This window comes from Haliotis cracherodii, unplaced genomic scaffold (genome assembly GCF_022045235.1).
Source record: "Haliotis cracherodii isolate W230 unplaced genomic scaffold, xgHalCrac1.p SCAF_18, whole genome shotgun sequence".
NCBI classification, from domain to species: domain Eukaryota; kingdom Metazoa; phylum Mollusca; class Gastropoda; order Lepetellida; family Haliotidae; genus Haliotis; species Haliotis cracherodii.
Genome location: NW_027266273.1, coordinates 25,234,749 through 25,259,101, shown reverse-complemented (window position 1 = coordinate 25,259,101; position 24,353 = coordinate 25,234,749). Strand labels below are relative to the sequence as shown.

The 24,353-nt window shown below is 42.7% G+C and overlaps 1 protein-coding gene across 2 annotated transcripts; it reads left to right on the top strand.

The window, feature by feature from the left end:
• Window positions 1–396: 396 nt before the first annotated feature.
• On the top strand, window positions 397–7,180 carry LOC139465439 (uncharacterized). Of its 2 annotated transcripts, none has more exons than XM_071247154.1 (4): window positions 397–451; window positions 4,249–4,471; window positions 5,601–5,647; window positions 7,094–7,180. In XM_071247154.1, exons 2-4 carry the CDS (start codon window positions 4,255–4,257, stop codon window positions 7,136–7,138), a joined length of 309 nt encoding a protein of 102 aa, XP_071103255.1. In that variant the 5' UTR covers window positions 397–451; window positions 4,249–4,254; the 3' UTR covers window positions 7,139–7,180. The 2 variants fall into 2 exon arrangements, with proteins under 2 accessions (XP_071103255.1, XP_071103254.1); XM_071247153.1 differs by lacking the exon at window positions 397–451 and adding an exon at window positions 2,903–3,038.
• The last annotated feature ends 17,173 nt before the right edge of the window (window positions 7,181–24,353 follow it).

The window sequence follows — 24,353 nt, the reverse complement described above, 5'->3', positions numbered from 1 at the left end:
TCTGCCTGGATATGTGCGTTTCGTTTTATTATTCTGCAATCCATTTTTAGTATTACCCGCTGGCCCGGCCCGGCCCGACTTTTCTTGGCCCGACTTTTAGGCAATCCCCTTATGAGCCGTGTGCCCCTAAGACAGGATCACGGTTACTCCGAGCTCTTATCATATGATCCAACGTGCATTGACATACAGTGTGATTATGTTATTAAGTTAATATTGATATAAGTATAAAACAAAAACACCATATAATAACCAGTCTCTATTATCCGACGAAGCAGATACCATCGGGCATAAAAGACAATGTAGAGGTGAAAACCTATATGAAGGGAACTTTAACCACGTTCCCAGTGACCTACTTTATATTCATTCGGTATTTATTCCTAATCTTATCTTGTACAAATAATACCAGGATTGACCGTGTCCATCTGTCACTCTTCTTTTCTCAAGTCTGAAGGTAGGTTATGTTATGTTAAGTTACGAATAGTACATAAAATACCACAGACGACTAATTATTCATTAAAAAACCTAACAATGTGTTACGCGTATAATCTCACCTCATAATTAACCAGGTTCTTGCCCGTTTGAACATACTTTAAGGAGATATATTGACCTTTTTTTAAATATTAAATAATCTTATAAAGTGCATAATTATACCAAAAGAAGAGTCATATGTGACTTCATTGTTTTCTAAAAAGCAACCAACAGCTACCCTAACCAAAAAACCAGTGCGTATGAATATTGAAATCCCAGCTGGAGGCCGAGCTGTAGGTGCGACGTCACAGTGGAGAGACGTCCGCCATTTTGATTCGTTTACAGCGCAATAATCGCCTTGACCGTGAAGTGATTTTCCATTATTCTCGTCGTTTTGAAGAGCAAAACTGGGTATTATGTGGACATGGGTCTACTAGTTCATCAAACACAAGCACCAAGTGTCAATTCTTGAAATTTCCAAGCGAAAAGGCCGATTCGGGAGGATGAAAAAGGAAACCGACTTGACATACCGTTTTGTGTATCTTGCATTTTGAGGCATCTCTCTGCAGGATTGATCCTCACAAACAAAATTATATAAATAATATAAACAGATGGTAATCGATTGTTCAAAATTGGCCCACGCCATTGTCTGGGCTTATATCCTACGCAATCCTGGTATTGCCGTAGTTGTAGAGGTGGCTGTGGTGTTCACGTAAGTGGCGTCGCCGTATGGATTTGTCATGTGCTCTAGTTGTGATACGTGGGCGACCGGAATCTGGCCACGTGTTGTCCCGTGTGTCTGATAACGGTTCCACAGCCCTGTAATGGTGCTTGGTGCTACGTGGAATAACCTGGCTACAGCTGAGTGGGTGAGTGAGTTCAAATTTAAAGTCACATCGTCAATATTTCAGTTATATCGTGACTTTAAAGGGTTATGATAAATTGACGTCCAAAAGAAACTTTACCAACTGAAAATATAAATTTCAGACAAAGTTGTTGTTTTTTTCGATGAAGTCTATCTAAAACACATAACCTAAATACAACAATAGTGTATGCAGAAAATGTTATTCGTCTGTTACATTGCAACGGCAAGTCAGACATCCACAGTGATAAAAGAACCACAAAAGAAATGCCACGACTCACAGTCGAACAACGTGAACGAGCCTTGGGTATTGCACAGATGGGAGCCACCCACGCCTATATTGCACGAACCTTCGGTTGCTCCCGTGTTGCCGTTACCAACTTGATGCAACGTTACAGACAGACAGGGCGGACCGCTGACAGGCCAAGAACAGGCTGACCCAGGGTGACCACGATGATGACCCCATGATGTCCGGTACTTGCGTACCTTGCACCTCCGAAATCGCTTCCTGACAGTGACGTCATCGGCGACAAATGCCTTAGGTCACACGGTTAGTCGACAGACAGTGGCCAGGAGACTCAGGGCTCATGGAATCAGGGCTTTTAGACCATACAGAGGACAGCTATTGACAGCGCAACATCGTCGTCTGCGATTGAGATTGGCCCCGATTGTACGACGTTGGCAACAACGTGACTGGCAGAGGGTTGTCTTCACTGACGAAAGTCGATTCTGTATGTTTAGGGCTGATGGAAGACAACGTGTTTACCGCCGAAGGGGTGAACGAACGGCGGCGTGTTGCGTGCAGGAGGTCGTACCATATGGTGGAGGGAGTGTCATGGAGTGGGGAGGGATCTCTGGGCAGGAGAGGACACCGCTGGTCATCGTTGACGGAAACTTGACAGCTCAGCGGTACATGGATAACATTCTTCGTTCAGTTGTCCTACCATTTCTCCAACAGCAGCCACGTGGTGTCATTTATCAGTATGACAACGCTAGAGCCCATACAGCCAGAATTGTCACTAACTTCCTCTCAGCCAACAACGTCAACGTCCTGCCGTGGCCTACACGCGCACCCGACATGTCCCCCATGGAACACCTCTGGGACTTGATGGATCGTCGTGTTCGACAACGACCACACTCTCCAGCCAACCGGCAAGAACTGATCTTGAAGAATGGCGTCAAATCCCGCGTGACCTCATCAGACGACTGACTTTTTCTGTGCGTCGAAGAATTTTTGCGTGTATTGAGGCATTTGGTGGTCACACACGCTACTAATGACTTGTTATTGAACGTGAGCGATTGTTTATGTACACTGCCTATTGTCCATGATTCTGAAAGCTCGAGTTTTGTACCACACCCAACTTTGGGGGGCTCTGACGTCATTCTCGGTCGCGGTATGATTGTAATTTTCAGTGTTGATTATGTTGATATATTGATCTTCTCAATACACTTTACTTCATGCATGTATGTTTTGTTGTTTTTGGGCAAGAGTGATTTCAAACTCTGGTAAAGTTTCTTTTGGACGTCAGTTTATAATAAATTGGCTACAGCTGAAGTGATTCCATTGTTTGCAGTCGGCCGCCGGCATTGTTACGCTCGGCTTCAATCAGTCGTGGCAAGCAAATGAAAACCCAACATTTGTAAAGCCCAACAAGTGATGTTGCACGTGCAAGTCATGTTGGTTGTTTCGGCTCCAGGCTCTCACGTGGTTAGTTTTTTTTTCGATATTTTCACTAAATTTCTACAGTTCCTCATTTTTTCTGCACAAATAAGGCCCAATCCATGCAGAAATGATCAATTCATTTTTTATATTAATTTGTCTGCCAAATGTTTACGATTTTATTACTTTTGCGTTTCTTCTTTTGCAGAGTACATATCTGTTTCAATATGATCTGGCAGATGTTAAGCGCAGAAGTTTAGAAGTATGATTATCCAGTGCAATTTGTACTCGAATTTTGTCATTGCCATAATTAATATTATAATATTGATCTGAAAACAACATTTTTAACTTTGAATGTCCAACAAAATACCAAATATCGACTATAACATTATCTATTGTAGGTTTCGGTGAAAGCCATTTGTACACTTTAAATTCATAAATATTGGTAGTAGTAAAACAGAGTAGTATGTGTTTTTCGTGTATGTCTAACGCCACACGCAGCAACATTTCAATAGTCTATCGATATGACGGAGAGAAACGTGAAGATCCGGGCTAGAATACATGTAGGTCTTCAGCAACCCATGCTTGTCGTAAGAGGTGACTAACAGGATCGGGTGGTCAGGCTCGCTGAATTGGTTGATCCATGTCATACTAACCCAATTGCGTAGATCGATTCTTATGATATCAATCACTGGATTGTCTAGTCCAGACTCGATGGGTAACAGACCGCCGTCATTCAGCTGGAAGTGCTGAGTGCGGCGTTAAACAACACACACAAACAAACAAACATATAACGGAGACCTGTAAATATTCGAGTCTGGACCAAACAATTATGCAGTGTTTGATGTTGTGAGTAACTATTCACGCCGTCGGCGTACGAAGACATGTCATCAACCAAGACACCGAGCCAGACCACGACAGGGGAAAGGTTGTTTAGGACCAATTCTAACCCGGTATCCCATTGGTACAATGTGTCGTACACTAAATAGGACATGGCATAGGACATACTACTGTTCTATGAATACATGGAGTTAATGGAGGACATAGCACAGAATGACCCCTTACTCTGCAATTGACCCTTGTTCACAATCATATTTAACCCAAGATAGTCCTTACATTAGTGGATAGCCTAGTGGTTAAACTTCCCAACATGGCTACAATCTGTTAAGCTCATTTCTGGTGTCCCCCGCCGTGATATTGCTGGATATGGCGTTAAACCAGACACATTCAATCAGTAACATCGAAGACATTTTTTCAGACCACAATGAAGATAGCCTGTTGTCTGGTTGTGTTGGGTTTGGCCGTGGTGAGCGCGGACCTGCTGAGTCTCCTCAAGAGGGTCCACAACTCCATCACATTCGAACACATGCCTCACTATGAACAGCTGCTTCTGGTGGAACTGATGGCGGAGGCAGAGATGGGCCAGCTGACCCAGTACATCCATACCGTGGGCATGAGCAGAATCTCCACGATGATGCAGCGTGAGTAGGGGGGGGGGGGGGCGGGGGAGGGGGGGGGGGGGGGTCCCTGGACACTGCCCCTCTCCGGGAACAGCCTGGGTAAGACGTAACAGTGAAGACGCCTGACACGCTTGGCTCCTTCTTATTAAATCAGGGATCCCTAGTCAATACCCCTCCCGGGGACATCCTGGGTAGGGTACGACGTAACAGTGAAGACGCCTGACACGCTTGGCTCCTTCTGATTAAATCAGGGATCCCTAGTCAATACCCCTCCCGGGGACAGCCTGGGTAGGGTACGACGTAACAATGAAGACACCGGACAAGCTTGGCTCCTTCTGATTAAATCAGGGATCCCTAGTCAATACCCCTCCCGGGGACAGCCTGGGTAGGGTACGACGTAACAATGAAGACGCCGGACAAGCTTGGCTCCTTCTGATTAAATCAGGGATCCCTAGTCAATACCCCTCCCGGGGACAGCCTGGGTAGGGTACGACGTAACAATGAAGACGCCGGACAAGCTTGGCTCCTTCTGATTAAATCAGGGATCCCTAGTCAATACCCCTCCCGGGGACAGCCTGGGTAGGGTACGACGTAACAATGAAGACACCGGACAAGCTTGGCTCCTTCTGATTAAATCAGGGATCCCTAGTCAATACCCCTCCCGGGGACAGCCTGGGTAGGGTACGACGTAACAATGAAGACACCGGACAAGCTTGGCTCCTTCTGATTAAATCAGGGATCCCTAGTCAATACCCCTCCCGGGGACAGCCTGGGTAGGGTACGACGTAACAATGAAGACACCGGACAAGCTTGGCACCTTCTGATTAAATCAGGGATCCCTAGTCAATACCCCTCCCGGGGACAGCCTGGGTAGGGTACGACGTAACAATGAAGACGCCGGACAAGCTTGGCTCCTTCTGATTAAATCAGGGATCCCTATTACACTGCCCCTCCCGGGGACAAGGCTCCAACTGATTAAACAGAATAATAAGTGAGCACTATTTGTTACTTCGGATTGAACGGACTCATTTCATGTTCGTAACCGTTTGAAGAAAAATGTTAATTTAGCACGTCGTTGATACGATGAATTGGTGTAATTGTTTTAAATGTCCATGTGTATAGCATTTATTACGCTGTACTTTGTCCTCAGATCTCCCCCAGCACGAGGCGGACCTCTTGACCAAGTACCTGAAAGAGGTGAGTCCGTCACTTCCTGCGAGCACTGTCCTTCACTAAGCCACAACTGCTTCGCATCAATAAATATACCAAACACACAGGTGAGGTGAGGTGAAATGACGTTTAACGTCGCGTCCAAGAATATTACACCTCTATGGCGAAGTGCATGCACGTGTGTATGTTTGGCTGCATGTACTGTCCGGACTGATAGTGCTTTATAGTGCTAGCACACTGAGATACCATGCTGCAGGTTAACATGAATACCTCACTATACCTGACTCCGAGCCGACCAGTCCTTGTTTTAGTCCCTTAATGCCTAGCGTCAGACAGGGTAACAACAAATACCATTTTTCAATGTCTTTTGGTATGACGCGGCCGGGGATCGAATCCCTGACCTTCCGCTCTCCGGGCGGACGCACTACCACTAGATCACAGAGGCTGTCCCAAACACACAGAACTACGGATAGCTTCGTGTGATTTACCATAAAACTGTGACACGCCGCGATTTAACTGGAATACTGTTAAATAAAAGTTGTATTCACCATAACACTATGGGTATTATAAAGATAGGACATTGAGTTAAAGTGGTGTTTACTCTGATGCCAAAACATCGAGTAACATGTCTAACCTGGAAATCAGGTATATGTGGCCCCGTGAAGAGTTGAGTTAAAATAGATATTCATCAACCCATGCTTGTCGTAAGAGGCGGCCATCGGGATCGAGAGGTCAGACTCGTTGACTTTCTTGATGCACGTCTTCGTATCCCAGTGGTGTAGATCGGTGCTCATGTTGTCACTCATTGGATTGTCTGGTCCTGACTCGATTATGTAAGACCGCCGTCAACTAACATGTATGTGTGAGTGAATGGGTGGAGTTTTACACCACTATGAACAGTATTTCAGTTATATCACGACCTGAAACTTACTGTCGGAGGAAAGCCCGTAGTGACGCAGTTTGTAGATGTTTACGACTGTGGTGAGGCCAACAGCACGGGCATGGTGCTTACAGACCACTGACCACATCCATTGAGGATACAGAGGACAACAGGTATAGATGTCGGTTGCAAGTGTACAGTACCTCAATGAGACTGAAGCAATGCCGATGCAATGTTAAATCTTAAATAACTCACAAGTGTGTACGCCAAACGGATACCGTCTAACACCCTTTAATCTGTTTCGGGGGCACGGGTGGCCCAGTCGTCTAAGTCGCCGCGATTCGTTGTGCAGAGCTGTGTCCCTTGGTCACGCCAGAAACCTATGATTGGAATCCCGGTTTACCCCGATTATGTTTCTAGGTTTGTCATCACCATACCGTGATCGTGAGTTTCACCGAAATGGTAAACGTCTGAGACCTGCATCACCTCGGGCTTTCCTCCCACATTAAGCTGACACGCCGCGATATGACTGGAATACTGTTAAAAGCGGCGTTAATCCAAACTCATTCACTCGCTCACTATTTTGTTTCCAGCACATGACGGGAGAAGCTCACCCAGGATCAACACCCTCACAGTGAAACCGGCTTCTCCTACAAAAATAAACATTCTCTTATAAACAATGTGTGTCCGTTTTACTTATTCCCTTCCGTTTGATCGAAATGATCAACTGTTTAAAGTGTGCTGGGAGACCAGGTCACTGCTTTTCACCGATTTGTGTCAATGTCTGATTCCAGCGTCCCCCAGGTCCCCATGGGTCAAGGTGGTCATAATAACTGTTATCATCATGATACTATTTACCCTTGTCAGTCCATTTATGAACATACTTTATCAATCCTACTCTTGGCCGTACGTACCTCATTGGATATGTGGAAGTCACATTCGATGTCCCAATGCACTGACTACAGACGCAACATTCACTTCAACCAAACCTGTAATCTTTTCTAAGTACGTTTTTGAACCGGCTTTAAATCAATTCCCGTAAGAAGAACTCTCCCGGTTAGATTATGTGAATAACATGTCTGGAAGGAAAGCGAGAAACCGGGAGCTTCTTCTACATGACGACAGGAACCTCTTATTGTGGGGACGAATCCCAGATCGCCCTCATCAGGTTTGTTGGCACCATACCCGTGAGATTGGGTTTCACCAAAGTGGTATAACCCTGAGACATGCCTCACCTAGGGCTTTTCTCCACAATGCTGACATGACTTCAATATTTTTCAAAGCGGCGTTAAACACCACTCACTCACTCACCCACCCACTCACTCAGTCACTCAAATGAAGAGCTTTGCACTGTTGTATAACACATTGACGAATGAAGGTTTTTCTGTACATACGTATGCGCATATTACAGAATGATAAATATCAGGACATCAACAATGAAACAATGTCCTTTTCGTTGATTTGTATGTTATGCCGGAGGTTGTGTTCATTAAAAAGAAATAAAATGTTCTGTTACATCAAGCTTAAGACGCTGTATTGTGTATCACAGATCACTGCAGGCTAGGGAATTGCGCGACTATTTGTATGGCGAAATAGAGTTTGAAAAGTGAGAACATTTTGCAAAGCTTCCTCCACACTCGCAGCTATTTTCTGGCTCTAATCAGAGCGGGCAGTCGATTTGAAAGAAAGTGGATAAGATATTCACTAACTTTCTCAAACTGCCATGGGTTAACATATAAAAATGATTCCCCGACTCACATATAGATTACTACACGTATGTCCGTTACATGCCGTTGTTATTACACGTGAACGCCTTCGCTCGTCAGATACGTTTGGAAATATACCAGTTGTAATAAATACGGTATCTAATTTAGACAAGTGTAGTAATTTCTCAAAACATGTTAATAATAGCATAATCCGTCACGAAATTAGAAATCTACATTCAACGAGAAAATCTAGCCGATACCTACACGGCCGTAAACTAGAGTAATCATGCTTGCCGTAAGAGGTGACTGACAGGATCGGGTGGTCAGGCTCACTGACTTGCTTGGTGCATGTCATCGTATCCCAATTGCGTTGATCGATGCTCATGATGTCAATCACTGGATTGTCTGGTCCACACTCGATTACTTATAGACCGCCGTCATATAGCTGGAATATTGCTGAGTGCGGCGTTTAACAACAAACAAAGAAATAAACAAACAAGTTATACTCAGCTCACTGTCAGCATGGCGTGCCCGCTGTACATCATCAAACTTAAAGTCGAGTCGAACATATATACTCAACAACAAAAGCTCCTTTGACACCAATATTTTGGTGTGACTGTAAATCTTAACTCACTCACTCACTCAACAATATTTTAGTGTATTTATCAAACAAGTAAAGTCTGGTTTTCAATAGTGTAGTACATGTATGGAATCAAGTTACAAAAACGCAACTGCTACAGAAAAGCATGCATTCCATGCAAAAGTTGACTTTTATGCAAGCCCCATGTATTTCATTACCCAAGAATGGGTATACAAAATATTCAAGATTATGAAATGCCACGCCTGTCCGAATATGAGCGTCTGCGAGCCATTGGTATGCTTGAAGCAGGATCGAGTCAACGTGATGTTTCAAGACAATTTAACGCCCACAAAACACCTTTTGGTGTTTATGGCAACGTTGGCAACAGGCGAATACAGTCAGAGACCATCCTCGGAGTGGCAGGCCACGCGTAACCAATAATCGACAAGACAACTGGATTTGAACAACACACCTACGAAATGAATTCCAACCAGCAACAGTGACTGCAAGAAGCATCCCTGGCCTTCGAGGAATATCTTCCCAAACCGTACGTAGTCGCCTTAGATGTGCAGAGATTGCCGCTAGAAGACCCGCCAGACGTTCCATTTTGACAGGAAACCACCGTCAAGCATGTCTACAGTGGTGCACACAGCGTCTACGCTGGACGGCCATGCAGTGGGGACACGTCTTTTCACTGACGAGTCTCGTTTTCACCTCAGCCACAGCGATGGAGGGATTCGAGTTTACCGACGTCGAGGTGAACGTTACGTCAATCATTGTGTCATGGAAGAAGATCGGTTCGGGGGCGGCAGCGTTATGGTATGAGGTGGGATTACAGCAAGACAGAGGACCCGTTTGATAGTGGTAGAGGGAAATCTCAATGGACAGCGCTACCGCGACGAGATCATCGGCCCTGTTGTTCTACCGTTTTGGTGTCGTCATGGCCCAGGCATTACCTTTTAACATGACAACGTCCGGCCTCATCTTGCTCGACTTGTTCAGGATTCTCTTCATAAAACAATGTGAATGTCATCCCCTGGCCGACTCGCTCCCCTGATCTCACCAATCGAGCACATGTGGAATGAGATGGATCAGCGCCTTCAACGTCAACCACGTGTTCCACAGACACCACAGGACTTTGTGCGACGCCTGGTCCATTCCATGAGACGATTATGTGTTGCTTGCATGGCAACCAGAGGTGGACACACACGCTATTGATTGGTAAATTAACATTTTGGCATGTTCATGTTGTTTTTATGAAATCACGCATGTTCTGAAGTCAGTATGGCAAATTAAACCACTTGAACACTTACAAGAGTCTTTTATCTGTTGCAAACCGAAATTGTTTCAGATTTAGTAAAAAACATCACTTTGCATAAATCTTATTCAATGTCACAGGAACTTTTGTTGATGAGTATACTTAATTTACTGATATATATTTCAAGAACGGCTACTGTCTCGATGCCTTTTTCGTTTATGACATCAATATAAATATTGACATACGACCGCGATTGTGTCTGAATTCAAACTGTGGCAGCCAGAACACAGAAGGGGCAGATAGATACAGCTGTTCTATAGTCGGGGTGCACATGTTTACTTTAACTGGCGGAATTCATCAATTTTACACAATTACCATTCTTTCAAGGTTATGTGATAACGTACAGTGAGTTTCAAAATGGCTACATGTATACTCTTAAAAAAAAGAAACGCTCAGGTAGTATGCTGTTCATTGAACCTGTCTACACAAAAAAACACGTCAAAACGCAGCCATTGCCGATCTACAATGTATTAAACACTTGTATTTACACTTGTTCAATTATGTCATGGAGGAAAACAGTAAAGCAAATGCACGTGCAAGTTATAGCATTCGTAACTCGTGGTAGTGGCTATAAAAAGGCAAGCAATAATTTGTCATTCAATTGTCAACATTTTTCAAGTCGAAAATGCAGAGACTCAGCGCTGCCGATCGGAACATCGCGATAGGACGTGTCCAAAGAAGGGGATCGCAGTCTTCTGTTGCACGCAACATCAACGTCCACCATAGCACCATTGGCCGTATTTGGGACCGATACACACTGTTCAATTCCACTGCAGACCAAGAGTTACCACCCCTGAACAGGATCGTTACATTCGAATGTTCCACCTACGCCATCGCAATGCCACAGCTACGGAGACTGCAGGACGCATCCCTTTTTGAGGAGGATATCGGACCAGACTGTCAGTAACCATCTTCGCGAGGCTGGAGTCCAACCCAGAAGACCAGTTATCGTCCATGTTTTGCATTAGATCCATCGACAGCGATGCTTGCGTTGGTACCATACCTTACAGCCTTGGAATTTGAGAAACTGGAGACGAGTGTTGTTTAGCGATGAATCACGATTTCTTCTTCACCGGGGAGATGGAAGACAACGTGTTCATCGTCGACGAAATGAGTCTTTTGTCGCACATTGTGTACGTGAATTCGTCAAATTCGTTGTCTTTAGTGTCATAGTGTGGGGTGGTCATATCCTACACCACGAGATCCAACTTGGTTGTGGTTCAGGGAAATTTGATAGCAAATCGCTACACGAATCAATTTTTTCAACCTCATCTTCTTCCAATCATTGACCGCCAGAGGGATCTGTTTCAACAGGACAACGCTCCACCGCACACAGTTCGTGCCATGGTAGACTACCGTGCCAACATAATGCCAACATCAACGGCTTGCCCTGGCCGTCGAGATTTGTAGGTCTCAGACCAGTCGAACACCTCTGGGATGAACTCGATCGACGTGTACGTCAATGTCAGAACACGCCGCAGACACACCCACAACTGGTCAAGGCGTTACAAGCAGAATGGCGCAGAATTCAGCAGGACAGAATTCGTACACTTATCCAGTCAGTCGAGGAGATGCAGAGCCGTGATTGCTGCTCGGGGCGGTCACACGAGATACTGAGTTCAGCGCAACCCTGTGACATGGCAAAGAACAGTTGTCATTGCCTTTGAACAACTACAACATGTGACTATGGAGCTTAAAAAATCCATATTTGTATCTGTGATATTAAATTAAATATATCGACTATATTAGGTACAATAAATTTGAAGAGTGTATATTGCTGTGAACGAAACGCATCTGACGTGAGAGAATGACTTTTGAGAATGGGATAAAATCATGCTGAGTGTCTATCATTGAGCGCCAGTGGACGTGATCGATATTCATACTTTCAACATCTGATAATTTACAATATGTCCTGGGATTTTGCTCACTGCGTTGTTAAACAAGATTTACTGTATTATATTTACAATAGGAACTGTTGGCTATCAAGAGGAAGAGTAAATGTTTGAAGCCCTCGTAACCTGAGTGTATATGGTCCTAGCCTGAGGGGATTAATGACTTTAATGTTTCATCATCTTTCACGCCGTACATCAGAACTACGTACGCTTGTCCCAGAATATTTTTTACTTGAGCCAGTTGTGTAGTATATTTTTTTTTTAAATCAGGACTTTCGAATTGTTACGATCCTTGTCAGTTGCTGGATATTGACGAATGAAGTGCAGAGGCAGGCGAGTAAGCAGGGTTATCTCCCTTCTGTAAGCTGGAAATAACAAATACATCTCCGGGGTTTTCCATACAATATAAACATACAGAGGGAGATTTTTTTTTATTGTGTTTTGGGAAGGTCTTCTGAGATGGCACGGCGCATAACAGTGTGTAGCAGGATTAAGTAGAGCTTAGAGGACGTGATCCGAAGAAGTAGGCTCAAATCAATGCCTTGACAATTCACTCTCCAGTACTTGCCGTCTGGGCTCAGGCTATTTCCTCCTACGTGGCCCAGAACACTCACTCAAGGATCAGATCACTCCGCCTTGGTTCAGATCAACCCCCTGCATTTTACAGTCTTCATCTTCTCCTGTTCAATTCTGACATACAATTCTAAATCTTTCTTAAGTTCGCGTGACCTTCTTCTTACCTGAGAATGCAGTAGCTGATTGTTCAATTGTCGACCATGCACATTATGTATATTCAGTCGGTAGGTGTGCGTGTTTACCAACAAATCAAATTCCACTGGGCGTAAAATACAAAAAAGCGATGACAAAAATATGAATGTATCACTAAAATTTAAGTAATTACACCAGGTGTTCGCAAAAAAGGTTAGTCTTTGCCTCTTGGGAAAAGTAATGCCGAAATCGTAAGCTCTTTGAATTATCATCTTCAATACTACTATAACACAGACGAAAAATATAGCAATAGGTTTCGCAATACTTAGCTTTCACATTCAATCAATTAACCACTGGTATATCATAGAACGTAATTTTCCTCATCTGGTTCATCAACCTGGATAGCGCATCTTCATACAGCTGCTGGATGGGTGTTACATCCACTGGTACACGTTGTCTGGGGCTGCTGGATGGGTGTTACATCCACTGGCACACGTTGTCTGGGGCTGCTGGATGGGTGTTACATCCACTGGTACACGTTGTCTCGGGCTGCTGGATCGGTGTTACATCCACAGGTACACGTTGTCTGAGGCTGCTGGATTGGTGTTACATCCACTGGCACACGTTGTCTGGGGCTGCTGGATGGGTGTTACATCCACTAGTACACGTTGTCTCAGGCTGCTGGATGGGTGTTATATCCACTGGTACACGTTGTCTCGGGCTGCTGGATAGGTGTTATATCCACTGGTACACGTTGTCTCAGTCTGCTGGATGGGTGTTATATCCACTGGTACACGTTGTCTCAGGCTGCTGGATGGGTGTTACATCCACTGGCACACGTTGTCTCGGGCTGCTCGATGGGTGTTACATCAACTGGCACACGTTGTCTTGGGCTGCTGGATGGGTGTTACATCCACTGGTACACGTTGTCTCAGGCTGCTGGATGGGTGCTACATCCACTGGTACACGTTGTCTCGGGCTGCTGGATGGGTGTTATATCCACTGGCACACGTTGTCTCAGGCTGCTGGATGGGTGTTACATCCACTGGTACACGTTGTCTCAGGCTGCTGGATGGGTGTTACATCCACTGGTACACGTTGTCTGGGGCTGCTGGATGGGTGTTACATCCACTGGTACACGTTGTCTCAGGCTGCTGGATGGGTGCTACATCCACTGGTACACGTTGTCTCGGGCTGCTGGATGGGTGTTATATCCACTGGCACACGTTGTCTCAGGCTGCTGGATGGGTGTTACATCCACTGGCACACGTTGTCTGGGGCTGCTGGATGGGTGTTACATCCACTGGTACACGTTGTCTCGGGCTGCTGGATGGGTGTTACATCCACTGGCACACGTTGTCTGGGGCTGCTGGATGGGTGTTACATCCACTGGTACACGTTGTCTCGGGCTGCTGGATGGGTGTTACATCTGCATGCACACGTTATCTCAGGATGCCGAGAAGACGTAGCTGCTCCTCCGACTCCACTAGTGGATGGTTGTGTTCTGACGTTGAACTGTTGAAATCACCAACAGTGATACGCATGACTTTACACCCTGAATGCACACACCTCCTGTGTATTGCAGCCTGACGTCCCACGTGGAGCCGGTAAAGGTAACCTCCATGGAACACTTGCTGGCCGCCTGTTTGGTATGTCACATACTCTTCTCGCTGATTATTTGCCATGATGTGATACAGAGTCTTGCCAACATCTAGGTTTATACTTTTCACTGTAATATGGTAAAATAAAAGTGATATACATTGACCCATTTTACTCAGTCTCATGTTAATTGCACTGATATCTAAAGAAAATAAAGTTTATAGGAGCATATTTATTAACATATCTGCTCAGCTGAAGATCTGGCTTGTTTGAAAAACAATAGATTAAAATTGCGTTGATCTCAAATATAGTTATTGATGTGATTTGTTCGATATTTCATTGTTTATATTTTGTTATTGTTTATACAGTAATAAGTATATACTCAATCTAATGTTAATGGCATTGGTCTCCACATAATATAAAGTTTATACAGTCAAATGTATTCTTTTGTTGTTAGCGTTCATGCAGTAATAAGTATTTAATTCCTCAACTCAGATTTTTTAGTTACTTTTATACAGGAGTCTGTCAAACAATAGTGGTTCAGTCCATTTACATAAATAGGGATGTAACTGAGTTCCCAATGTGCCTGCAGTCATTTCTGTCGGCAAATTGGAATGTAGGCACAATGTGATTGAACCATTGTAATTCGTGCATTTTAATTACCTGAATTGGTCACGTGTCACTACATTCATTTTCAAAATGTAAAACATTAAGCTCGACACACCAAAGGGGACTACTTCAATCATTGTGGAATGTTGTGGACTCTCTCAGTATTACAGTCAGGGGAATTCCCTTTCTGCTCATCTGTATCTACCATTTTAGTCAAATTCGGTACGAAACATGCAACAACAAACCAACACCGCCGTCTTTCGCACTCACTGCACAAACACCCTCATCGCACAAATAAAATTCCACAAATTCCATGTCTTCGGTTTCGGTTTTGTAACTCGCATTTTTCCACCTGTGTCTACCAGTTCTCAGGAAGCTAGTGTTTGAATCGGTAGCTGACCATGTCATTGGAAACGGCCGCCTTCTCAATGACCAGCACTTTTTCTGATTTAAGTTTGAGGAGTTCGAACTCACGTTACCTAGGCTAATGAGTTAATCTGATCAGTCAACACGCTACCACACTAATAATAAGGGCTTGTTTACCAAGTCATCAGCCGCCGATTGGTTACCTTAGGCGCATGCGCAGTAGCCATTTCCTCCGCAAAATTGAACGGAGTTTCCTCAAATAACATTGGATTTATTCTTTCTAAGAGTTAGCTAATCTGTACCCTACCTCACAACAAACACTAAGGATCGTAATGGATTGTCACATTGGCAAGTAGTGTCCAACCATAAGGATTGTAAAGGTGACTTTGATAAAAAAAAGGGGTACATTACCATTATAAACGAATAGAGGTGCTTAGTCGGAAAGGGGATCCAAGGGCTAAGGATAAAGTTGGGGGTTACCTACCTAGCCCCAACACAACTAACCCTCATGATCGAAAAGGCACGCGAGGGCAGTATAGTAAGTATAGTTAGTATAGTATGCTGCGCCCGGTAAACTGCATTGTTACCTAACATCTACCTCACCCCTAACATCATCATTCTTGTACTTGCAATTTATTTCCGACCCCTAACCTTTATTATTCGTAGTTACAACTTATTCCCCACCCTAACCTTTATTATTCGTAGTTTCAACCTATTCCCCACCCCTATCCTTTATTATTCGTAGTTACAACTTATTCCCCACCCCTAACCTTTATTATTCGTAGTTACAACTTATTCCCCACCCTAACCTTTATTATTCGTAGTTTCAACCTATTCCCCACCCCTAACCTTTATTATTCGTAGTTTCAACTAAAGAGCGTCAATCGTTGTTGCAACTTCTTCTGTATCTCTGACATCAGTCCCAGTTGCCACTTCCGGTCCCTCTTCCAACACCACCAATAATAGTTATAACTTCTCCCCAACTCTTGCACAATTCGTCGTAGTTGCATCTTCTACCCAGCCCTAACTCCATCAGCCGTAGTTGCATCTTCTACCCACCCCTAACTCCAACATCCGTAGTTGCATCTTCTACCCACCCCTAACACCATCATCCGTAGTTGCATCTTCTACCCACCCCTAACACCATCATCCGTAGTTGCATCTTCTACCCACCCCTAACTCCAACATCCGTAGTTGCATCTTCTACCCACCCCTGACACCATCATCCGTAGTTGCAAATTCAGCCCATCGCTAACACCATCATCCGTAGTTATATCTTCTTCCCACCCCTAACACCATCATCCGTAATTGCAACTTCAGCCCATTGCTAACACCATCATCCGTAGTTGTATCTTCTTCCCACCCCTAACACCATCATCCGTAGTTGCATCTTCTTCCCACCCCTAACTTCATCATCCGTAGTTGCAAATTCAGCCCATCGCTAACTCCACCAATCGTTGTGAGAACATCTTACATGTCTCTGACATCATCAGTTCCAGTTGCAACTTCCGGCCTGTCTTCAACACCATTTACCATAGCTACATCTTCATTACCATCTCTAACACCATCAGCCCGATAGGGATGGTGTGGGGAAGAAATTGCAACCACGACTTACGGGGTTCGAGATGGGGAAGAAGTTGTAACTATGGCGGTCAGTTTTCATCCTTAGTTCCGTTATATATCCACTTCGACATGTATATCTATCATATAATCTACCCATTCGCAAAATATATTTTTACATCAGAGTGATGCACATACGTGAACAATTTATATTATATATAATAATAATAACATGTTATTAAGGCTAGATGACAGATAAATCAAAAAAGGAATATTAAAATTGATAATGTACAACAGAAAACAGTTTCCTTAATGTTTATTTAAAAGTGAAATGGCAATAACCTCTTTTCCTGAAGCTGTGTGCGAGCTGGTTTAACGGCGATTGCATACCTTTGCATGTGTTTGTGACGGATGCCACCTGTAAGGCAGGATAGGTTCACTTTTTGTGAACACCTGGTGTCATGACTATTTGTTAGTGATTCATAAACACATTTTTTTTATCTTGTCGAAATCGTAAAATGGACTTTATTAGAGATTGCTTGTGACTAATCTGTTTCGTTTGTATTTATCTAAACATCATGATAGTTTATATCACCACTTGTTGTCTTGATATGTGACGTAAGCCCTACGTGGAGCAGGTCTTAGACGTTAACCACATTGATGAAACACACTAGCATAGGCTTATGATGACAAACTAGAAACATTATCAGAACCTACGGTCATTGAATTCTGGCTCGCCTAAGGGGCGCAACTCTGCACAGCAAATTGCGGCACCATAGCCGACTGGACCACCATTTCCCACTTTTGCCTCAGAAGAAACGCGATAGATTTATTGCATCACTTATAAAGAAGCTATTGTGGCTACCATATGTTTTTATCAATTGTTCAAATACTTTGAGTTCGTAATATGTCGAGAAAGGTAATGTTTTTGTTGCCATGTTTGGACAGTTAAGTCTCGACAGGAAACTGATGTTCTTATCAAGATACTGCTTTGATTGAATTTCTATTCCATGTCAATTCTTACATTCAAATTATATTTATTTTGTCAATGTCAATCGAAAAATCGAAAATAATCCTCCTTGTAAAACTGGTAGCTTAAATATTATACGTTCTGTCTGTGATATTGCTGACTTCTTGTGTCGCGATACAAACGTTTCAATACATATGTGGCGAGCCACAACTTGTTACAATATCTCTGTTTGTGTTTGGCATGTAAATCACTACCCTTATCACCCTGACTACCACGACATACCTCGGTCATTCCACGGTTGTCTGTATCCAACATACATTGACCTCCAAGCCACGACCACTGACCAGTGGGTTTACACGCCAGTATTAGCCCGCAGGGTGTTATCAGGACTGACCCACCGAATTCCTCTGCTTGCTTGGTGTCAAACACCGAGAGGGTATCTCTGACTGTGATAACGTGATAGCCATACAATTAAATAATTCCTAAATATTTTGCCCGGAGAACGGAGAAACACAAAACTGATTGAAATTATCAACTTTCACTTTAACACATGCATTGTGTAAGTCAGATGAGTCAGATGTGAGACATAATGGTAACCTGATGGTAACAAGCTATATGATGTATCAAACAATGGTAACAAGGTGTCTAATCTGTGGCACAATGGTAACGATGTGTCTGATGTGTGGAACAATGGTAACGATGTGTCTGAAGTCTGGAACAATGATAACAATATGTCTGATGTTGGAACATTGGTAACACTGAGTCTGATGTGTGTAACATTGGTACTAATGTTTCTGATGTCTGTAACAATGGTAACGACGTGTCTGATATGTGGAACAATGGTAACGATGTGTCTGATATGTGGAACAATAGTAACAATGTGGCTGATGTGTGAAGCAATGGTAACGATGCGTCTGCTGGGTGTAACAATGGTAACAGTGTGTCTAATGTATGTAACAATGGTAACAAGGTGTCTGATGTGTTGAACAATGGTAACAATGTGTCGTATATGTGGAACAATGGTAACGATGTGTCTGATATGTGGAACAATGGTAACGATGTGTCTGATATGTGGAACAATGGTAACGATGTGTCTGATATGTGGAACAATGGTAACAATGTGTCGTATATGTGGAACAATGGTAACGATGTGTCTGATATGTGGAACAATGGTAACAATGTGTCTGATCTGTGTAAAAATGGTAACAATATGTTTGATGTGTGTAACAATGGTAACGATATGTCTGATGTGTGTAACAATGGTAACAATGTGTCTGATGTGTGTAACAATGCTAACAATGTGTCTGATGTGTGAAACAATGGTTACAATTTGTCTGATGTGTGTATCAAGGGTAACAATATGTCTGATGTGTGTAACAATGCTAACAATGTGTCTGATGTGTGTAACAATGGTTACAATTTGTCTGATGTGTGTAACAATGGTAACAATGTGTCTGATGTGTGTAACAATGTTTACAATATGTCTGATGTGTGTAACAATGGTAACAATGTGTCTAAGGCGTGTAACAATGGTAACAATATGTCTGATGTGTGTAACAATAGTAACAATATGTCTGATGTGTGTAACAATGGTAACAATGTGTCTGAAGTGTGTGTTGTTTTACGCTACAGGAAACATCATACAGGCTACTTCACTGCGATCAGTAAATAATCGAATCTTGACCTGACAAACCAGTGGTTGATATGGTGAGCATTATCGGCATACAATGACATGCATTCAACAATTCAGCCTGACTACACGATCCATTGTAGTCGCCTGTGACGAAGAACAATATCCCAGTTTGTTTGTTTGTTTGTTTGTTTGTTTGTTTGTTTGTTTGTTTGTTTGTTTGGGAAAAAAACATTTGAAAGAGGAATTCGTATTTTTAATGGCAACTGCATCAAACCATGCTAACTACACATTACAATCAGATGTGGACCTGTGTAAATTGGCCAACATGCGAGTTTGGCAAGAGTGGACCAAAGCTTGGTGCGCTGATATCACGAGTGACAACAATACTATCTGGAACATCAAGCCACGCTGCGATTGGCCAGCCCTATCGGAAGCACAAGCCCAACGTAAACTTCAAACCCACTTGTGTCTGTCAGGTAGCGCGTTGGATAACTCCTTCTAAAGAACGACCATGCCTTAATGTTTCATCTTCCTGGTAAGTGATTATCTATTTGGACAAAGTATCTTAATTATAGCAGATTTTAATCCCAATACAATATTATGAAGTTGAACGCTTTATAACGCTTGAATGTGACTCTAAGGTGACCATTACCATTAATTACCGTTATTTTTGTCTTATTTTTAAACGGAGTTGGTGTTTTAAACTCATAATAACATTTTTGTTATGTCCAAAAGTTTTATTGACGAACTTTTTCTATTGTGTAATCTGGTCGAGAGTCAAGGATGGAGGGTATTGATGACTTCCTTCGTGAATGAACCAGATGTATATATGTGTCTCCTGTCTTTCGGGTCCGTATAAACGTAGCTACCCCGATGACTTATGATTAACCAATGAGTAAGTTTTAACATAACCCTTCAACTGTTTTTAGGGACATTTTTGGCTTGTATTTCTCAGGTATACGGACTCCGCATGGTGGTTATTGACTCCTTGTATGTTAAACCACACCACAGTGTGTTTCATTCCAAGCTAAACCCACCACTAATTTGTGATACTTTAACTTTCCGACCTTATACCTTCGTTATTATATTATTGCGGTAAACCATTTCAAGATTAAAAACTGCGTTTAAGTGAAATTTATCTGTTTGCATGATTTAAGTTGTTTTTCAAACTACTGAAGAATCAAAGAGAAAATCCTGTACGAATATTATATACGTAAACAACGACATTTAACTAAAATGATGAGAAATAGATTTTACAGTTCGGAAATTGTAAGAAACTGAAGTAAGACAAGTTCTATGGATGAACAACTTCTTTATTACAATTTGTGCGACGTTTCGGTGTAGATCCTAACACCTTTATCAATCAAGTGATGTCACTTGCTTGATAACGGTGTTAGGATCTACACCGAAACGTCGCACAAATTGTTATAAAGAAATTGTTCATCCATAGAACTTGTCTTACTTCATCACACCAACTTCTAAATGCCACATAAAGAAGTTATTGTAAGATACTTATGAAAATTATGTGAAATACTTATTGAAATCAGTGGTGGTACAAAGTGCTACCGTAGAATGGTACGCACGTCGTGGTGTACCGGAAACCAATGAGGAAATGTGAAACTCAGAGAAAAGGGTCATAACATGGAAAGGTATCGCGTATGTTGACAACAACTTGCCATACTCAGTACTCGAGGGGAACTTCGAGAATGGAAAATAAGGTAGTGTAAATGGGTTGTATTTCTATGCTCCTATGAACAGTATTTTATCTGTATCATGACGTAGCACCCTAACGTAGAATGAACGACGCGATTCAGGTCTTAGATGTTTACCACTTTGGTGAACCCGACGAACACGGGTATGGTGCTGACAAATCAATGAACACAAATAGGGCGAATCTGGGATTCGAACCCACGATCATGAGATCAAAGCATGACAAAAGGAACCACATTGCATCAGACGACAGGGTCATCAAGGAAGGACTGTCCTGACGACAATTCAAGTCCCGTGTTCCAAGAAAACTTCAAACTCTGACAGAGAAGAAGACTATCCAAGGATGATGTCCCATGACATTTTCACGCTCAGACGGAGATGAAAAGCAAACCAAGACCCATGTTTAAATATAAAGACCATGAAAATACAACAGGATATTACAGACTGGTTCTACGCCGCACCGCACCGCACCGCACCGCACCGCACCGCACCGCACCTCACCTTGCCTCACCTCACACAATTTATTTTATTTTATTTCATATTATTTTATTTCATTTCATTTCATTTCATTTCATTTTATTTTATTTTATTTTATTTTATTTTATTTTATTTTATTTTATTTTATTTTATTTTATTTTATTTTATTTATTTTAGTTTAGTTTAGTTTAGTTTAGTTTAGTTTATTTTAGTTTATTTTAGTTTAGTTTATTTAGTTTATTTCATTTTAGTTTAGTTTAGTTTATTTAGTTTAGTTTATTTTAGTTTATTTTAGTTTATTTAGTTTAGTTTATTTTATTTTACTGGAATGCTGAATCCAACTGACTCACCCGTGAAGATTCCGAGGTAGAATAGGTCTTCAGCAACCCATACTTGCCGTAAAAGGTGACTATGCTTGTCGTAAAAGGCGACTAACGGGATTGGGTGGTCAGGCTCGCTGACTTGGTTGATGCATGTCATCGATTCCAATTGCGTGGATCGATGTTCATGATATTAATAAGTGGATTGTCTGGTCTGGACTCGATTATTTACAGACCGCTGGCATATAGCTGGAATATTGCTGAGTGCGGCGTTAAACAACAAACCACTCACTCACTCACTCACTCTACTGATGAAAATGAAGAAGAATGCAACACTGCTTAACCTTCTTCGTGTCATATTTGTTTTATCCTACATCGTAGCTACTGATTACACCTCCTTCAACTAAGCATTGACGATCGAGCAGATACCACAGTCGCGGTGCACGGTTACCTGCAGTCTTGTAGATGTTATCAGCTCCTTTAATTGTCTTATGTCCCATCAGCAGATTAAAACGGGCACAAGGACATGGCATTGGAGGGCCCCACTTAATGACCTGTCTGTTCCATCTAGGCGACGTGGCTAAATCATCGCCTCGTGTTTAGAGGTGAGGTGAGGTGAAATCGGGAGTATTTCACGTACATGGGGACGTGTATGCACGTGTGTGTATGCAGACTCCTAGTCCCGACTAATGTTCGCATACGCCTGGTATCATCACTATTTTATAGTGGATCATAAACACATGTTCACGATACAGTCGCAATCGTACAATCGATTCTGCTTTAAGCAGTAATTTCTTAATTCTCAATTGATCCTAATTATAAAAGCCAAATAATGATGATACAAGGTGTTCGCGAGAAGTCGAGCGTATCCTGCACAATCGGTGGCACCTGTCACAAACACATTCAAAGGCAAGTCAATTTTCACCTGAGAAAAACACACGAACATACGGTTCAAGTCAAAATAGGGAAAAGCATCAGACATCTCTTTGGTCACTGCTGCGTCAAAATATATAAAAAGCTTTTGTCGCTTATGTTTATAGTGCTACCCCACTAAGATACCACGTGGCAGTGTAGCAGAGACACTTCACTCAGACACATCATACTCCGTGGCGACCAGTCTTTGTTTCATGCCCTTGATGCCGATCGCCAGGCAGGGTAACAACAAGTACCACCTTTAAGGTTTTGGACATGACGCGACCAGGGGCCACCGACCTTCCGCTCTCTTGAAAGAGATTCTATTCACTAGATCATGGAAGCGCGGTCTTTACATTGTCTTTACATTTACAACTCCAGGGGACTTTTAAATCAACTCGAAAGTATTCGAAACTCCTAATTTTTCGAATTATCCGGCGCTATTTGAGTAATGGGGTTGCCACACAGTTGTGAAAAAACGTCTCTTTTAATTCCAATTGCAACAACTGGTTGTTCAACTGACACGATACAACAGGAATAAAACTGAATGTTGTAAAATCTTTCACCCATGAAACAGACTTCTTTCTCTGGCTCAGGTTTATAATATGAAACTATTAAGCTAATTTTCTAGATGACATTTAGCATTGTAAATGTCATCATATTCAATGTATTTTACACTCGGTGGACTAACATTGGGATTACGTCGTATGTACTAAATGCACGTTTTGATATCAGAACACGTTTGCAAGAGAACGCTATTACTATAGAGCGGCGAATTGTTTTACTACAGCCCTGGCAAAAACTATTTAGATACACGTATAAAACTATCTGATCATGTATCCTCTGCAGTTGATAGACGCTTTACCCTTACTCGAACATATAAAAGTTAGCACGAATGCTTGCATAGTGAGAAAGAAATGTGAACATTAGCTATACTTGTAGTGTAACCATTGAGTTTTAATGTCATTACAGTATATCACGTGACTAACCTCGGGTCCGGGTAGTCATGTGGGTACCCGGGTCCTACTCAGGACCCACCCAATCCGAGTACCCGAGTGACCCGTCCCAGCCCTAGATATTACCTAAGGCTGTGGTACAGTAGAAACAGGAAAATGTAATGATACACAGTGTACAGTATTTATATAATCTGTACCTCATACTATACGCACACCTTATGTTATGTAAAGCACATCATATGTTGCAGTGCTATCAGTCTTGTTCGTCTATGTCTCATATTTCTACGCCCGATGACTACTGACACAAGTCTCCTGTAACTTGAGTTCCTGTTTCTACGCCCGATGACTACTGACACAAGTCTCCTGTAACTTGAGTTCCTGTTTCTACGCCCGATGACTACTGACAAAAGTCTCCTGTATCATGAGTTCCTGTTGCCGTGGCCTGTGTGCCCCCCAGACATGTCCCCGTGTCCACAGCGACCACTGACTCCAGCTAACCGACAAGCACTCATCCAAGCCCTCCAAGAAAAATGTCGA

Coding starts and splice junctions, on each gene's coding strand:
- LOC139465439 (XM_071247153.1), top strand. CDS start 2,988: ATGTTGCACGTGCAAGTCATGTTGGTTGTTTCGGCTCCAGGCTCTCAC. Junction 3,039..4,248: donor CGGCTCCAGGCTCTCACGTG/GTTAGTTTTTTT, acceptor ACATTTTTTCAG/ACCACAATGAAGATAGCCTG. Junction 4,472..5,600: donor AATCTCCACGATGATGCAGC/GTGAGTAGGGGG, acceptor CTTTGTCCTCAG/ATCTCCCCCAGCACGAGGCG.